Raw genomic sequence first — 17,716 nt, 5'->3', positions numbered from 1 at the left:
CACAAGGATGGTCACCCAGCTTTCCAAGAATGCTATGGCATGAGAGAAAGTATAATTACATAAGTAGGGAGGAATGTCATTCGGGACACTAGGAAAGCTGGGTGACAAATCGGGTATAACAGCGGCCATACGGGTGCCACCAGATATATAACATCTAACACTATGGCAGAAAAAGACGACTACGTGAACTACAGTTATAAATTTAAAGGAACACTCCACTGTGTGTATGCCTAATGCAGGGCTTGAGGGGGCAGGGGCGTGACCATGAAAATCCTGGTCATGCTCCACCCCCTACGCTGGATATAGCACAGTGCATCGGTTTTGTAGTGGCAACCATTGTGCAGGATGAAGGAGTTTAAAGGAACATTGGAAAGCACTGGAGGGGGCGGAGCATGACTACTGTTTTTGTGAATCCCTGCATCATGCTTCGCCCTCTCTGATCTACAAAAAAATTAATAAAAAAATGGCAGCCACCGTTGAACGCGAAGGACAAGACACCTATTAGGGATCATCTCGTACATTGGAATATTCCCGCTTTGACGTCTACGTTAACTCTTCGCTTGCCAGCAGTCAGTCTTCAGCGCCGGAGAAGTGCGGAGGGTCGGCTCTTAATTTCCTTCGCTTGCGCTCACAATAGGCGAATTAGCCGTGATTGAAGAGCAGGTTCTGTAAGAGACAAGAGACGGCAGAGGGTTTAGTCATATGGCTAACATTCCCGCGTTAACTAGAGCGCAATTATGCCCGCGAAGTCATCTCTCGCAATTGCTAATTTAGACACTTTTCCCCGGTGCTGATACGTATAATCAGCGGCTGTGGATACACAGAGCACTCCACCGACGAGCCGCCATCACTGACTTTCTGACAGGAGCGAGTTTCTTACATTCGCCATGACAACCGGCCGGGGTGCCGCTATCAGATCGGTACAGAGAGTCCGAACGTATGATGAAGACACATGGAAGGTCAGAGGACTGACAGGAGGACACGCAGCCCGGCTGACAGAACAGGAGAATATAAGACTTGCACGTCCTATGGGGGGATTCACACGTGGCCATTGCCGAAAAATGTCTTGCGTAGAGATTTAGATGTGGATTTTCTGCAAACCTGCATCAGATTTCATCCTATGGATGGAAGTTACATCGAGTCTGCGGCAAATCCAATTCAAATTTGGCACGTAGGACATGCATCCACCCTCTGCAGGCCAGGCGTTATTGGGTCCAATAAGTTACCGGAGCCGCCATGTAGTCACGGAGTCACCCAGCTCTAGCTTCCTGAACGTCAGTTGTGTACAAGGGTAGGCTGGGCCCCCCCCCCACCTCAGAATCAACGCTTCCCATGAACCTTTGCATTGCCCCCACATATTGCACCTACAGACCAGAAGGGCAGCGGTTGCAGTCACCCCCGGGCCCTGGTGCACAATGGCGCAGATTTGACTTGTCCATGCCAAGCACCGCTGGCTCCGATTTCCTGACGTTCCGTGCGCTGCAGAGGAATCTGTAATATTGGAGGAGTTTACAAATCTCTCCAAACAAATTACCGACCGCAAGCAGATGAAGCGTTCCACGTGGCGGCTCTGGCCTGTTCCGCATCACCCTGACGGCGGCTGATTTATCGGATGCAAAACGTGAGACTGAACTCATGAATATGAATGGGCTTCACTGTAAGGTCCCCCACCTCCAACCCAAGGACGAGAGCCGCACAACTGGGAGGCTACAGAATAAAGTAGTCTATGGACCTACAACTAAGGAGAAACTACTACTCCCAGCATGCCTGGACGTCCAGCAGGACCAGAGCAGAGCCGCACGGAGCAGCACCGACAGAAGGTATGATCTATCACTACTACTGCCCCTTTTTTTGTCGTTGGGGGAGATTTATCATGAGGGCAATTTTTTTAAGTCCGTTTTGCATTGCTGTAGTTTGGGTCAAATTTATCAAAGTCTCCCGTTGATAAATTTGGTGCATCCTTAAACGCATTTGTGTCTGGAGATGTCCCTCCTGTTTTTCCCCCCAGTTGCACCATTTTTTTCCCCGCGCAAATAGAAATAAATGGGGAATGCGTGAAAAGCGCAAGCAAGTGCGGATGCAATGCGATTTTAAAGCATTGTTGCTAAGGAGACGAGGGATTACTTTATTATTTTCCATTATAACCTGGTTATAATGGAAAATAATAGCATTCTTTAATTCAGAATGCTTAGTAAAAGGTCCATTGTGGGGTAAAAATAAATAAATTTAACTCACCTCATCCACTTGATCACGCAGCCGGGCTCGTCTTCTTTCTTCTTCTTGCAGGACCTGGCTGGAAAAGGACCTTCGGTGACGTCATCACGCTCAGGTGACATGACCGCAGGTCCTGCTGAATGAAGATACAAGAACCTTCTACCTTCATTCAGAAGGACCTGCGCGGACGTCACCGCGCTCACCACGTGGTGAGCGCAATTACGTCACCGAAGTTCCTTTTCCAGCCAGGTCCTGCAAGAAGAAGAAGAAGAAGAAAGAGGACTATGCTGGCTGCGCAATCAAGTGGATGAGGTGAGTTACATTATTATTTTTTTAACCCCTCAATCCACATTTAACTAAGCCTTTTGTATTAAAGGATGCTATTATTTTCCTTTATAACCATGTTATAATGGAAAATAATAAAATCTACAGAACACCTAACCCAAACCCGAACTTCAGTGAAGAAGTCCGGGTTCGGGTCTGGGTACCACAGTCAGTTTTTTATCACGCGCGTGCAAAACGCATTGCACCTGCGCGATAAAAACTGAACATCGGAATGCAATCGCAGTCAAAATTTACTGCAATTGTGTACTTACTCGCACGATTTTCCCTGATCGCAGGCGCAACGCATCCGGACACGCTCCTCTGCAAGGGGCCTTGATCCTGCAAAAGAGAGGACATGGAAAAGAGAGCAGCACGTGACTGCAGGATCAGACTACACAGCGTAGTCTGTAACCATGGAGACAATTATGTCTGCATAGTAGCTGTATACTAAAAACAGAAGTAAAAAAAAAAAAAAAAGCAGGACTGTTTGTAAAATTATATATATATATATATATATATATATATATATATATATATATATCTTATAATAAATTAGAAATCGGATAGTAGCCTCAATGTTTGTGCCCCCTTTAACACTCAGGTCTTTGTACCGTATAATGCTCAGCCCCGGGAGCTCCGCGGTCTTATTAGACTCGGATTGGCTGCAGGGTCATTAAGATACGCCTAGTAAGGGCTGATTTACACAACTGAGCTCGGTCCAGGAAACATGGTGCCTCTGACTGCTTCATAGTGTTTTATGGTATAGTCACTTCCTATCTGATTGTGGTTCTATTCCACTGTACTCATATAATCAGATAAATCGCTATGAGCGGTCGGGTCCGGGTGATGCGTCTGACACACGGCCACATTTTTACCAGACCGAGCGCGGTGATGTGATGTGAATCAGCCCAAAAGTCTTTAGTGGATTGTTATTGGTCGGACCACACAACATGAAGGACGTCTCGGTGGATCATTGCTTATAATGTGTGATACAGATACTAATAAATGACCATACAGCCTCAACTCCGGAAAAGGGGGTTCAGCCAATACCAGGCCCAACAAAGACACTGTGTCACAGTCATGGGCTCAGCGGGGGCCACATCCTGTCCGTCTGATGTTAGTACAGAACGCATTAATCATGAATCGGCTCCTAATCAAAAGGGCCACAGTGAATACAGTGGGTCACATTACAGATGCTACATGATGACGTCACCAGAAGCACAGCAGATGGCCCTGGGTCTTCAGCATCACGCTGTGTTTGGACTGTACTTCAGAGGTGTTCGAGAAAGTGCAAAGTGCAGTGTGAATGTGGCCTAATGGCCATAATAATAAAAAATCACAGCAACCTGATAATTCTCCAAGTGCTACTGTTCATGATCGGATCAAGGCCTATGGAAGAGGAAAGTAATGCTGACCAAATAATAGTGCCATATAATACCTCCATACAGTGCCCAAATAACGTTACCAAATAGTGTAAAAAAAAAAAGTAAATACAGTATCTGCTTATGGAGGCAGCATCAAGATTTGAGGCTGGTGGAGGGGGCAGCATCATGGTTTGGGGTCTGGTGGAAGGAGCATCATGGTTTGGGGTCTGTTGGAGGGGGCAGCATCATGGATTGGGGCTGGCAGAAGGAGCATCATGGTTTGGGGGCTGGTGGAGGGGGCAGCATCATGGTTTGGGGTCTGGTGGAAGGAGCATCATGGTTTGGGGTCTGTTGGAGGGGGCAGCATCATGGATTGGGGCTGGCAGAAGGAGCATCATGGTTTGGGGGCTGGTGGAGGGGGCAGCATCATGGTTTGGGGGCTGGTGGAGGGGGCAGCATCATGGTTTGGGGGCTGGTGGAGGGGGCAGCATCATGGATTGGGGCTGGCAAAAGGGGCACCATGGTTTGGGGGCTGGTGGAGGGGGCAGCATCATGGTTTGGGGGCTGGTGGAGGGGGCAGCATCATGGTTTGGGGGCTGGTGGAGGGGGCAGCATCATGGTTTGGGGGCTGGTGGAGGGGGCAGCATGGTTTGGGGGCTGGTGGAGTGGGCAGCATCATGGATTTGGGGCTGGCAGAAGGAGCATCATGGTTTGGGGGCTGGTGGAGGGGGCAGCATCATGGATTGGGGCTGGCAGAAGGAGCATCATGGTTTGGGGGCTGGTGGAGGGGGCAGCATCATGGATTGGGGCTGGCAAAAGGGGCACCATGGTTTGGGGGCTGGTGGAGGGGGCAGCATCATAGATTGGGGCTGGCAGAAAGGGCATCATGGTTTGGGGGCTGGTGGAGGGGGCAGCATCATTGATTGGGGCTGGCAGAAGGGGCATCATGGTTTGGGGTCAGTGGATAAGGCATCCTCATGGTTTGGAGCTGGTGAAAGGGGCATCAAGATTTGAGGCTAGTCAATTGGGAATCATTGTTTGAGGCAGGTGGAGGGGGTGTCATGGTTTGGTGCTGCGCCTCCACCACAGAAAATATGATTCCCACTCCTCTCCCTCGATGCTTACGGTCTATTCTGAAGCACTGAGTACTATCAGCTTGAATGGGATAAATTGCCCGTCCTGCAGTCTTTGTATAAACCTTTTAAATGTGTGACTGTAAAATTACAAATGTGCGCGGTTTTGGGCAAACACGAACCATTAAAACTAAACGTGATGTATATAAGTGAATTCGGTCACGCTTAAAATAGCAAAAATTGCCCCAGGGAAAAAGTGCCATTGTAGTCCTAATGATACACCGCACTCGCTGCTACCAAAGAGGAGCCTGTTTCCCGCCGCAGGGTTTCCATACAATGTTCTGGTTCCACTATCCACCCCCCCAGCACCCTTGACCCTAAATCTCAGCAGGGGAACTGGTAACAGCGGTGGAAAATTCAGCCCTACCGCATGTCACTGACATAATGGCTGAATTACTGATTGTTCCTCTGCGAGGAAAAAATAATAATATAAAAGAGCGTCACATGAAAAAGATCAAGTTTATGCCGCGTTTTAGAAGACGTCTCCAGCCTGAAGGACTGTGGATGCGGCACTTATTCTAACGTGACGAGATCAGTTTAGTTTTTTTTGGGGGGTTGTGAATGGATTGATAAGAATCAGCGCGACGTCTTTCTACCGCTTTAAATGCCCTTGTAATGGGTTTTTGTTCTGGTATCATTAATACAAGTAGGAGTTTGTGTATGAAAGCTGTGCCGCAAAACAGCTGCACACAACGCTCCAGCGACCATGGAAATAACTCTTTGGAGCGTGGATTTTACTGCTTATGCAGCAAGTCCATCCCGTGCATTAAATTAATCAAGTCATGGGAAAGTATACATACAAGAAGCCCTGGATCACAGGATGACAGCGGAGGCCGGAGAATGCTACATCCACATGAGACCACTACAGGTAGATCATCAGCATGTATGAAATACACAGGATAGTCGCCTTTAAAATGTCCTAAAAAATCTGCAGATATTCCCTACATAACAAAATGAGGGCAAACGACTGCAAGATGACGAGTGATTTTTGGGTTGTTCAGGTCAAGGTCAACATCAATGATTCTGGTTTCAATACAGAACCTGTTAAAGGTTCGGCAAGATCCTAAGGCCCCTTTCACACGGGCGAGTATTCCGCGCGGGTGCGATGCGTGAGTTGAACGCATTGCACCCGCACTGAATCCGGACCCATTCATTTCTATGGGGCTGTGCACACGAGCGGCGACTTTCACGCATCACTTGTGCGTTGCGTGAAAATCGCAGCATGCTCCTCTTTGTGCGTTTTTCACATAACGCAGGCCCCATAGAAATGAATGGGGTGGCATGAAAATAGCAAGCATCCGCAAGCAAGTGCGGATGCGGTGCGATTTTCACGCACGGTTGCTAGGTGACGATCAGGATGGGGACCCGATCATTATTATTTTCCCTTATAACATGGTTATAAGGTAAAATAATAGCATTCTGAATACAGAATGCATAGTACGATAGGGCTGGAGGGGTTAAAAAAAAATTAAAAAATAATTTAACTCTCCTTAATCCACTTGTTCACGCAGCCGGCATCTCTTCTGTCTTCTTTTGTGAAGCATAGGACCTTTGATGACGTCACTACGTTCATCACATGGTCCGTCACATGACCCATTACCATAGTGATGGATCATGTGACGGACCACGTGATGAGCGTAGCGACGTCATCAAAGGTCCTATTTCTCACAGAACAAGACAGAAGAGATGCCGGGCTGCACGAACAAGTGGATTAAGGTGAGTTAAATTATTATTTTTTTAACCCCTCCAGCCCTATCGTACTATGCATTCTGTATTCAGAATGCTATTATTTTCCCTTATAACCATGTTATAAGGGGAAATAATACAATCTACACTACAACTAACCCAAACCTGAACTGTGCAATGACCTAAATAAGAACAAGAATATAACTACTATAATACTGCCTCCTATGTACAAGAATATAACTACTATCATACTGCTCCTATATATAAGAATATAACTACTATAATACTGCCTCCTATATATAAGAATATAACTACTATAATACTGCTCCTATGTACAAGAATATAACTACTATAATACTGCTCCTATGTACAAGAATATAACTACTATCATACTGCTCCTATATATAAGAATATAACTACTATAATACTGCCTCCTATATATAAGAATATAACTACTATAATACTGCCTCCTATGTACAAGAATATAACTACTATAATACTGCCCTCTATGTACAAGAATATAACTACTATAATACTGCTCCTATGTACAAGAATATAACTACTATAATACTGCCTCCTATGTACAAGAATATAACTACTATAATACTGCTCCTATGTTCAAGAATATAACTACTATAATACTGCTCCTATGTACAAGAATATAACTACTATAATACTGCTCCTATGTACAAGAATATAACTACTATAATACTGCACCCTATGTACAAGAATATAACTACTATAATACTGCTCCTATGTACAAGAATATAACTACTATAATACTGCCTCCTATGTACAAGAATATAACTACTATAATACTGCTCCTATGTACTAGAATATAACTATTATAATACTGCTCCTATGTACAAGAATATAACTACTATAATACTGCCTCCTATGTACAAGAATATAGCTACTATAATACTGCCTCCTATGTACAAGAATATAACTACTATAATACTGCTCCTATGTACAAGAATATAACTACTATAATACTGCTCCTATGTACAAGAATATAACTACTATAATACTGCTCCTATGTACAAGACTATAACTACTATAATACTGCTCCTATGTACAAGAATATAACTACTATAATACTGCCTCCTATGTACAAGAATATAACTACTATAATACTGCCTCCTATGTACAAGAATATAACTACTATAATACTGCCTCCTATGTGCAAGAATATAACTACTATGATACTGCCTCCTATGTACAAGAGTATAACTACTATACTACTGCTCCTATGTACAAGAATATAACTACTATAATACTGCTCCTATGTACAAGAATATAACTACTATAATACTGCCTTCTATGTACAAGAATAGTTATAACAATCTCCAGACATGGTAAATAAGTCTTGTGCTCGGAGGTTAGACACTTTTGTATTATTATCACTCCATGTGTCTCTATTATAGGAGAATACCGCCAGACACATGAATTAGTGAGCAAAAATCTCCATGTGACTATGGAGACACTGTATGGGGCCACAGATTTCTACGGGTGCCGTATTTTAGATTATACATCATGAGGCCTAGGTCAGTGCAGTCTAGGCCTATGTGGACCCTCATATACAGTACAGAAGGAGTATGGCAGACTAGAGACCCTCCCCATGCACTGATATCAGGGGACTTCTCTGTGGCCACGTCTATAATAGCGTTATCGGTAGCTGCCGGTGAATAGGTCCCACAGTGTAAATAATAGTGAACGTCTGGCGCCGGGCAGAGATGTAAGATGTCATGTTTACACTACAGGGGGATTCTGAGCGGGGTCCCCTCCTTACCTGGAGGCTTATTAACAAGGTATTTAGAGCAGGTCAGCGATTGAGGTTCTTGGCAATCAGAAGATTTACACCGACAGCGATCAACTCGGCGCCAATTCACACTGACTTCCTATTGAAGGGGAAATTGTAAATTTAATGCTGCTGGTAATTTGGGAGAAAACGAGAACAGAACTTTCGTGCCACCGCGAATCTGGCCTGATTTCCACAATAGAAAGCTTTGAATCGGCAGCGAGTGGTACGCCTGGTGACATTTAATAAAAGAGGCTTTGTTCTATAAGATGTGAGTACCGTACACTTAGCTTCTGCACAACAGGCCGCCATGTGTCACTCTCCCAGGAACAAGATGTTTTAAAGTAGGAACACAAAAAAAATTTGAGTCGGACTCCATTGTTTTGCCGCCATACGCCATGCTTTTCAGCGGGGGCCGAACCGCTGAGAGGCACAAAAAGCGGGGAAACGAATCAAAGGAGGAGAGTTGTTCCCGTCTGTCCTCGGTAATGATTTAAGTATTGTTACCCTTAATTGCATGGCCCCTGAGCGGGAGGGGTGAAAGTGGACTCCGGAGGCCCTGTAAAGTCTTGCAGAAGAGAAAAGCACCGCGGTGGGGGGGGGGGTTTGGGCAGTATATTATGCGCCGAGCGGAGGGAACTTATGACTATTTAAGACTTGGCTGAAAAGCCTCTCGTTTTCCCACAAGGTGCGTGAACCTCATTAGATCGTCTTTAGGTCACTGGGCGAACCAAAAATATTTTATATACCAAAATACCGTCCTATACGACACCCGGGATGATAACCTGCTCAATGAAGGACCAATATTTGGGCTCTGATTTGCCAAGACCCGCGTTTTCTACGTCAGGCTTAGTAATCAGACTCGCTTGTTCAAGGTGCGCCAAATTTCATAATCGGCAACGGTTTTGGTGCATCTCTGATCCGAATCCGCCACTCACCCGCTCAGCACTGGCATAGATTTCAGCTTTGAACAATGGGTGACCAATCAGGCACAAGACTATTACAGATTGGTACCTACAGAAAGGCCGTAAGGGACCACAGGGTGCGATTTCATACTGAGGATGTTGGGTGCCATGTTCCATCACAATGTAATATGGAAGCGCTACATAGTGGCACTGTATGGCGGCACGCGCTGTGTAAAATCGCCATATACTCACAGATCATTGGATGGTCCCACGGAAAGTCATTTCTGCTCACTGACTCGCAACGCTACATTTATGAAGGAGAACACAGCCGGGGCACAGCTGTAGTCATTAAAGGGTGACCTCACCTTGAAGACCCCTTTCTGTACGTCCTATTTGGCACCAGGATATCATAGAGGGGCTTCTGCCCTTGAGAGCCGCTGATGATCGGCCACCAGCCGTTACATCTGATCCTTCGTCAATGTACACATCCTGCAGATCTCTTGGAACTGTCCGGTGATTGCACCTTTTATGTGGGACTAAAACAGAAAATCATTGTCTGCCAGCAGCATACCGCCCCGTGTCAGAGGATGAGCTGCTGACAAATGAACACTGCAGGAGGATATACAATCGTAGTAACGATCATTCATCCCCATGTTCACGATGACTGCGCAAGTGAACTCGCTCATTAACAAGTGGCACTCCGATCCCGACCCGCGAATGTATTGTTCTATGACTCTTCTACTTACCTACTGTTGGAGAGAACAGCTCGGGGCACGACGTACCTACATTTTCTTGTTAAAGCGGTCCTCTCCCCTCTCCTGACACGCCTGTTTTAGGAACTACTTGCATCCCCCTTGTAATAACAATTCTGGAGCATCTATTCTTATGACTATGTTGTGCCATACCTCTATTATTCCTACAAGACATTTATGAATCATTTGCTGCCAATCTGCAATAAAGGTCCAGCTGGGTATTACCAGCTGGGGGAGCTGGCCCTGACTGGACAATGTCGGGCTATACAGGGACACCTCCAGTTGGTAACACCCATCTGGACCTCCATTGCAAACGGCTAGTAATTCATTCATAACTTCTAGCAGGACTAATAGAGGAACGGCACAACATAGAGTCATAAGAATAGATGCTCCAGGGGGTGAAAGTAGTTACTAACACAGATAAGGCAGGAGAGGCGACAGGTCCTCATATTTTACCCTTCTTTTTACACGGCTATTCCCCATTAGACTTCTGTCAGTCCCAAGCAGGAGAAGACGTTAGCTGCTTCTTCCCCAATTGTTAGAACTACTAGAAAACGTCTTTGCTCTAATTTAACCTGACTGTCCTACAGTGTCACAATCCACGTAGGGGCCCCTTTAAGACGAGCCTCGTCCATACAGCCTGCTACATGTACCCAGTTGGCGGTGGTTTAGGTCTGTGGGCTCTGCTTCATCGTTACAGTGTAGCCAGGTGTTAGCTAATGATACAATGTATAGAACAGTCCCGCGTCCTTCATGCTCGGCCTGAGTGACAATGGACTCATCTGTGACACTCATTCTATATTTATAGATACAAGACACGGACAAAAACAGACAAACCGGCGAGAACGCTTCAATTATGTATAGAATCCGAGCTCCTGACCTGTCATAAGTGAAATGCAAGATGAGAATCATCTGGAGGTCGTTCTCCCTCTGGAAGGTGCTTTATTTCTGCGTTGCTTCCCGTAGCACCGCCAATTATCTCTGGTCGTTTGCTATATGTGGCGGTCTCGCCGAGACACGGGCGATGCTGGTGGAGGCATAACCTGATTGACGTGGACAAGCAGTGAAAACATCATCACACCTGGTTCTGTCAATCAAAGTGCAGAGGGCGCGCCAGTTGCAGAGAGAGCTGACCCTCTAAGGCCTCTTTCACACGAGCGTGTCAGGATAAGGTCCGGATGCGTTGCGGCAAACCCGCGTGAGTAGGTACCCAATTGCAGTCAGTTTTGACTGCGATTGTGTTCCATTGTTCAGTTTTTATCGCGCGGGTGCAATGTGTTTTGCACGCGCGTGATAAAAAACTGAATGTGGTACCCAGGGTTCGGTGTTGTGTAGATTGTATTATTTTCCCCTCTAACATGCTTATAAGGGAAAAAAATTGCATTCTGAATACAGAATGCATAGTACAATAGCGCTGGAGGGGTTAAAAAAATAAATAAATAATTTAACTCACCTTAAAGGGACGCTGACAGGGCCAATAAGCATATTGAGGTATATATATGGCAGTACAGGTCTTATAATGGGTATTACAATCATCTAAGTGTCCCCCCTGTCCACATTATACATACAGTAAACTGAAGTTTTATAACCTGCTCCAACGGTCTTCAATCTGCCCAAGGGGCGGCGTTTCACTTCTCTTGCGCCCAGCCAGCCTCCCCCAACTGCTGCTTTGAAGCGCCGCCCAGCTCATGAATATTCAGTTTGCTGGGCGGCTTCTGCGGTCCCCGCTCTGAAGCGCTGCGCTGAACAGTGCCCTGCGCATGCGCCAGATCTTGTGAAGTCCGGTACAGTAAGCGCAGCCCAGCTCATCAATATTCACTTCGCTGGGCGGCGCTTACTGTCCCCGACTTCACAAGATCTGGCGCATGCGCAGGGCACTGTTCAGCGCAGCGCTTCAGAGCGGGGACCGCAGAAGCCGCCCAGCAAACTGAATATTCATGAGCTGGGCGGCGCTTCACAGCGGCAGTTGGGGGAGGCTGGCTGGGCGCAAGAGAGGTGAAACGCCGCCCCTTGGGCAGATTGAAGACCGTTGGAGCAGGTTATAAAACTTAAGTTTACTGTATGTATAATGTGGACGGGGGGGGACACTTAGATGATTGTAATACCCATTATAAGACCTGTACTGCCATATATATACCTCAATATGCTTATTGGCCCTGTTAGTGTCCCTTTAATCCACTTGTTCGCGCAGCCGGCATCTCTAATGTCTTCTTCTTTGATGAATAGGACCTTTGATAACGTCACTGCGCTCATCGCATTGTCCATCACATGATCTTTTACCATGGTGATGGATCATGTGACGGACCATGTGATGAGCGTAGTGACGGCATCAAAGGTCCTATTCCTCAAAGAAGAAGACAGAAGAGATTCTGGCTGCGCGAACAAGTGGATTAAGGGGAGTTAAATTATTATTATTATTTTTTAACCCCTCCAGCGCTATTGTACTATGTATTCTGTATTCAGAATGCTATTATTTTCCCTTATAACCATGTTATAAGGGAAAATAATACAGATCGGGTCCCCATTTTCCTACAGTATGCAAATTAGCTCACCAACCAAACCAGAGACCCATCTGTAGACCGCTCTTTCAGGGTTCTTGCCCCATCCGTGTGAATCAGATGCTCAGGCAGGTACTGGCTCTCATTGAAGAGACTCTTTCAGGCAATGCTCCATGGGAAAAATAGGCAAATTAGCTCAAAGTAGAAGGGTCTGCGGTTTGGCTAATATGGGCTCATTTGCATACTTTTTTTTTTCCCATGAAGCATTGCCTGAAAATGTCTCCATGCACAGCTGAGTCTCTTCAATGAGAACAGCACCCCTCCTGACTTTCCCAATAGAAAATCCCATGAATATCATTACCACGTTCCTAATTCTGCCCATTTTAAACATCTCTGATCCTGGACATGCCTCTCACTTCAATGAGAGAGGAAGAAATCGACAACCACCCAAAGGGTGGCAATCGTGGTTGTCGCTTTTATAGCCGATGCTCAATGATCTGGGTGGGGCAGATTCTGCATCTTGTCCGCGTTCACTGCAACGAGAAGCGGACTCTTTTAGTAAAAGTATCGATAATAAAACAAGCGCCCACTGAAATCGCTAGATCGAAACGCCAGCTAAAATAATGAAGCTGCGCTGGTGCAATTGGCATAAACGGCCTAAATGGTGCAGTGCGTCTTAGCAAAACTTGCAGCAACATCTTTGCCAGTGATCTGTGACTGATGCACAAATAGTGGTGGAGATGGAATATGAATGAGACACTTTAAAAGGTGAGTAACAGATAGGAATGGAGAGATGCACCCTGGTCTAAATGAAGAAGCCGCGCGCGTTGCCAGGCAGCTTTATTCAATCTTATAAGTAAATGAGATTTACAGTTTCGGGAACAACAAGGCGGCCGGGCGCTGTGCAAACATTAATTTAGGCGCCTTCTCGGTAAACAGTCCGGCATGATCCATGGCTTCCACTGTCCCGAGATGGCTTACTTCACACCTTGGCACCCCGGGCCGGTTCAGCAAAATCCAATTAATTGGGATTTTGTCGCTAATTACTACTTGTGAAGAGGTGCTATTTTCTGGCAGTACGGGCGCTCGATTGGCGATTGTGAAGCTATTGATCATGGTGTTCGAACTCAGCGTGTCAGAATTAAAGGGCAGCTAACGAAACAAGAGTTATATAAACTGATAATCAAGTCATATACACAGAAAGGAAAGCAACAGATTACATCACGGATCTGCTCCCAGTATGTTGTGGCAGTCTACGGCCGTCAGGGCATGCTGGGAGTTGTAGTAATAACACAGTGATCTCACTCCTAAACTTTTCAGCATGGCCAAAAAGGCCATAGAAACCTGTGGTCTTGAGACGGCTCTTTGGGGGGAGATTTATTAAAGCTTTAGTGGAAATTTTGAGGCGTTAGGAAGTCGCAAATTATGACACAGGGGGTGGCGCTTGCTCACGAAGGGCCAGTGATGTGCCTAATTTATTATGAGGCATCTCACTCCGGTGCACAGGGGATCGAGACTGGGAATGCCAGTTTTGATAAATCTCCCCCACTGACTTCTATAGGCAAGTGTTGGAGGCATGCTCTGTGACTGACCTGTGCAGAGGTCACTGTGTAGGGAGGGAGATGAGCTGTGATGTCAATCCTCTGTTATCTATTGTATATATCTCGGTATTTGTCACTGTAATCGTGCCTGTGATGATGATATGACTGCAGAGAAGTGATCTCTGCAGAGTAGGAAGTGTCATCCTACTGTGATGCTCAGTGGTCATTGTGCAGGGAGGAGGAGAAGGTGAGCTGCGTCATCACCTACTGTGAATGCAGGATCCTGTATTATCTACAGTATATATGCAGTTGAAACCAGAAGTTTACATACACAGGGCTGCAACGATTATTTGATTGTGTCATGTGACCATGGAGCATGTGAAGCGCTTGCTGTTACTCACACTCCGTGGTCACCCGCCGACTCGTACCGCGCTGCTCTGTACTGTACCCTGACACATCGTCAGGTCGTAGTGCACGTAAGCGTGCACTATGACCTGACTCTGTGTGACGTCAGGACTACAGTGCAGCGCACGGAGAAGAAGACGGAGGAGCTGTGGAGCGGCGCCCCTACAGTAGAGGTAAGTGTTCAACTGGGACTGATGGCTAGGAGCGGAGATAGTGGCACTGGGGAAGCTGAGGACATGGAGGACTGCTGGCATTGGGGGGCGGCACAGGGGAGCTGATGGCACAGGGGTGGAGCTAATGGCACAGGGGTGGAGCTAATGGCACAGGGGTGGAGCTAATGACACAGGGGGGGGAGCTAATGGCACAGGGGGGGAGCTAATGGCACAGGGGGGGGAGCTAATGGCACAGGGGGGGGAGCTGATGGCACAGGGGGGGGAGCTGATGGCACAGGGGGGGAGCTGATGGCACAGGGGGGGAGCAGATGGCACTGGGGGGAGCAGATGGCACTGGGGGGAGCAGATGGCACTGGGGGGAGCAGATGGCACTGGGGGGAGCAGATGGCACTGGGGGGAGCAGATGGCACTGGGGGGAGCAGATGGCACTGGGGGGGAGCAGATGGCACTGGGGGGGAGCAGATGGCACTGGGGGGGAGCAGATGGCACTGGGGGGGAGCTGATGCACAGAGCTGATGGCACTGGGGGGAGCCGAGGGCACAGCTGATGGCACTGGGGGGAGTTGATGGCACAGAGCTGATGGCACTGGGGGGAGTTGATGGAACTGGGGGAGCTGATGGCACTGGAGGGAGCTGATGGAACAGAGCTGATGGCCCAGGGGGGAGCTAATAGAACAGAGCTGATGGTACTGGGGGGCTGATGGCACAGAGGACTGATGGCACTGGGGGAAGCTGATGGCACAGGGGGCTGATGGCATAGGGGAGCTGATGGCATAGAGGACTGATGGCACTGGGGGGAGCTGATGACACAGAGGACTGATGGCACTGGGGGGAGCTGATGGCACAGGGGGTCTGATTACCTTTTATAAAGGAAAATTTCCTTTAAATTAGTTATTCCTTATTAGTGTACTTGATTAATCGATAGAATACTTGATTACAAATAAGAAAAAAAAAATCGATAGCTGCAGCCCTAACATACACTCTATAAAAAGACACATGCATGTTTTTCTCAATATCTGACATGAAATCAGAATAAACCTTTCCTGTTTTTGGTCAATTAGGACTACCATAAATATTATAGTTTGCCAAATGCCAGAATAATGAGAGAGAGAGAGAGAGAAAGACTAGAGAGAGGTGAGATGTAAGAGGGAGAGGAACAAGAGGGGGGAAGGGGCGAGAGAGGGAAAGGGGCGAGAGAGACGAGGGAGAGAGAGAGAGAGAGAAAGATGAGACAGAGAGAGAGAGAGAGACAGAGAGAGAGAGAGAGAGAGAGAGAGAGAGAGAGAGAGAGAGAGAGAGAGAGAATGTTTTATGGCATTTTTATTACTTTCTGCAATGTCAAAAGTTTACATACACTAAGATTACTATGCCTTTAAACAATTCTGGACGGCCCATATGATGATGTCATGTGTTTGGAAGCTTCTGTTTGTTGGCAACATCTGAGTTAATTAGGACTGTATCAACTTGGGCTGAAAGGCCACTCTGCCAGGAAGAAGCCATTACTCCAAATGCACACAGGAACAAAGACCTACATTTTTGGAGACATGTCCTGTGGTCTGACGAAACTAAAATTGAACTTTTTGGCCATAATGTTTAGAGGAAAAAGAGAGAAGCTTGGAAGCCTAAGAACACCATCCCAACCGCAAAAAACACGGGGGCGGCAGCATTATGTTGTGGGGTTGTTTTGCTGCAGGAGGGACTGGTGCACGTCACAAAATAGATCGCATCACGAGGAAAGAAGATTATTTGGAAATACTAAAGACATCAGCCAGGAAGTTAAAGCTTGGGCGGAAATGGGTCTTCCATACTGCCAAACTGGTTACAAAGTGGCTTAAAGGGGTTGTCCGGGATTGGGGACATTGCTGTAAGTGAACACCAAGCACATAAATATTACATACATTCCTGTCCTACCCTTGCCAGACTTTTCTGATGCTCTGTTTTCATGTCAAATTCTCTCCCGGAAGTGCAGCTTTTCAAAGATTCAGTGACGTACCGGGTCCCTTTCTGCAGAGCTAAGCCTCTGCTTCCGCTTCGCAGGGAGCGCGGTGACATCACCGTCAGCCTCAGTAATTATGCAGAGCGCACTGAGGGGCGGAAACTAGGCGGCAACACATTGCACCAAGCCCCGCCTCTCTTGTCTGGTGACGTCACCGGGCAGTGAGCTTTCTCCTCAATGAAGGAGGCAGAGCACTATGCTACTTCGCATAGTAAACGCCTCCTATGTAAAATACAGGCAAATGCTGCAGCAGGCTGGAGAAAGAATGATTCAGGGGGGCGGATGCACGGAAGAGGTGACAATGTGCGGCAGGAGGCAGAATATGAATGAGGGCGGCGGATGCGCAGTGGATTGCTATTCATCAGAAAACACGCGATGCTGCGCTGGGACCCACAGGGCAGTGCGGCAGGAAGTTAGCGCGAACATAAACATCAATGAGTTGTCGGAACCCTGTAGAAGAGGAGAAAATACAAAAAAACATATGTGGGGACCTTGAATCGGCTATTAAGAGTGAGTAAACTTTGATCTCAATACTATTGAAAATGTATGGGCAAAGCTGAAAAGGGAGGTGCGAGCAAGGCGACCAACAGACATGGCTCAGTTACACAAGTTGTGTCAGGAAGAATGGGCCCAAATTCCAACCAACTGTTGTGAGAAGCTTGTGGAAGGATATCCAAAAAGTTTGACCCAAGTCATACAATTTAAGGGAAATGGTACCAAATATTAATGAAATTCATGTAAACTTTTGACTTTGCAGAAAGTAATAAAAATGCCTTAAAACATTCTCTCTCTCTCTCTCTCATTCTGGCATTTGGCAAATAATAATAATAATAATGGTAATCCTAATTGACCAAAAACAGGAAAGGTTTATTCTGATTTCATGTCGGATATTGAGAAAAACATGCATGTGTGTTTTTTTATATAG

The 17,716-nt window shown here is 46.6% G+C and overlaps 1 protein-coding gene across 2 annotated transcripts in view; it reads right to left on the bottom strand.

The window, feature by feature from the left end:
- Positions 1-6: 6 nt before the first annotated feature.
- Positions 7-17,716, bottom strand: part of CHCHD6 (coiled-coil-helix-coiled-coil-helix domain containing 6) — a 226,176-nt gene continuing 208,466 nt past the window's right edge. For both annotated transcript variants that reach the window (XM_044301385.1, XM_044301387.1), the window contains one exon: positions 7-666. In XM_044301385.1, coding sequence (XP_044157320.1) covers positions 643-666 — 24 coding nt within the window. In that variant the 3' untranslated portion in view covers positions 7-642. The remainder of the gene's footprint in view (positions 667-17,716) is intronic.

The sequence above is a fragment of the Bufo gargarizans genome, chromosome 7 (assembly GCF_014858855.1).
Source record: "Bufo gargarizans isolate SCDJY-AF-19 chromosome 7, ASM1485885v1, whole genome shotgun sequence".
Taxonomy (NCBI): Eukaryota; Metazoa; Chordata; class Amphibia; order Anura; family Bufonidae; genus Bufo; species Bufo gargarizans.
Note: the sequence above shows the minus strand (reverse complement) of the source record. Positions and strands in the feature narration are given on the sequence as shown.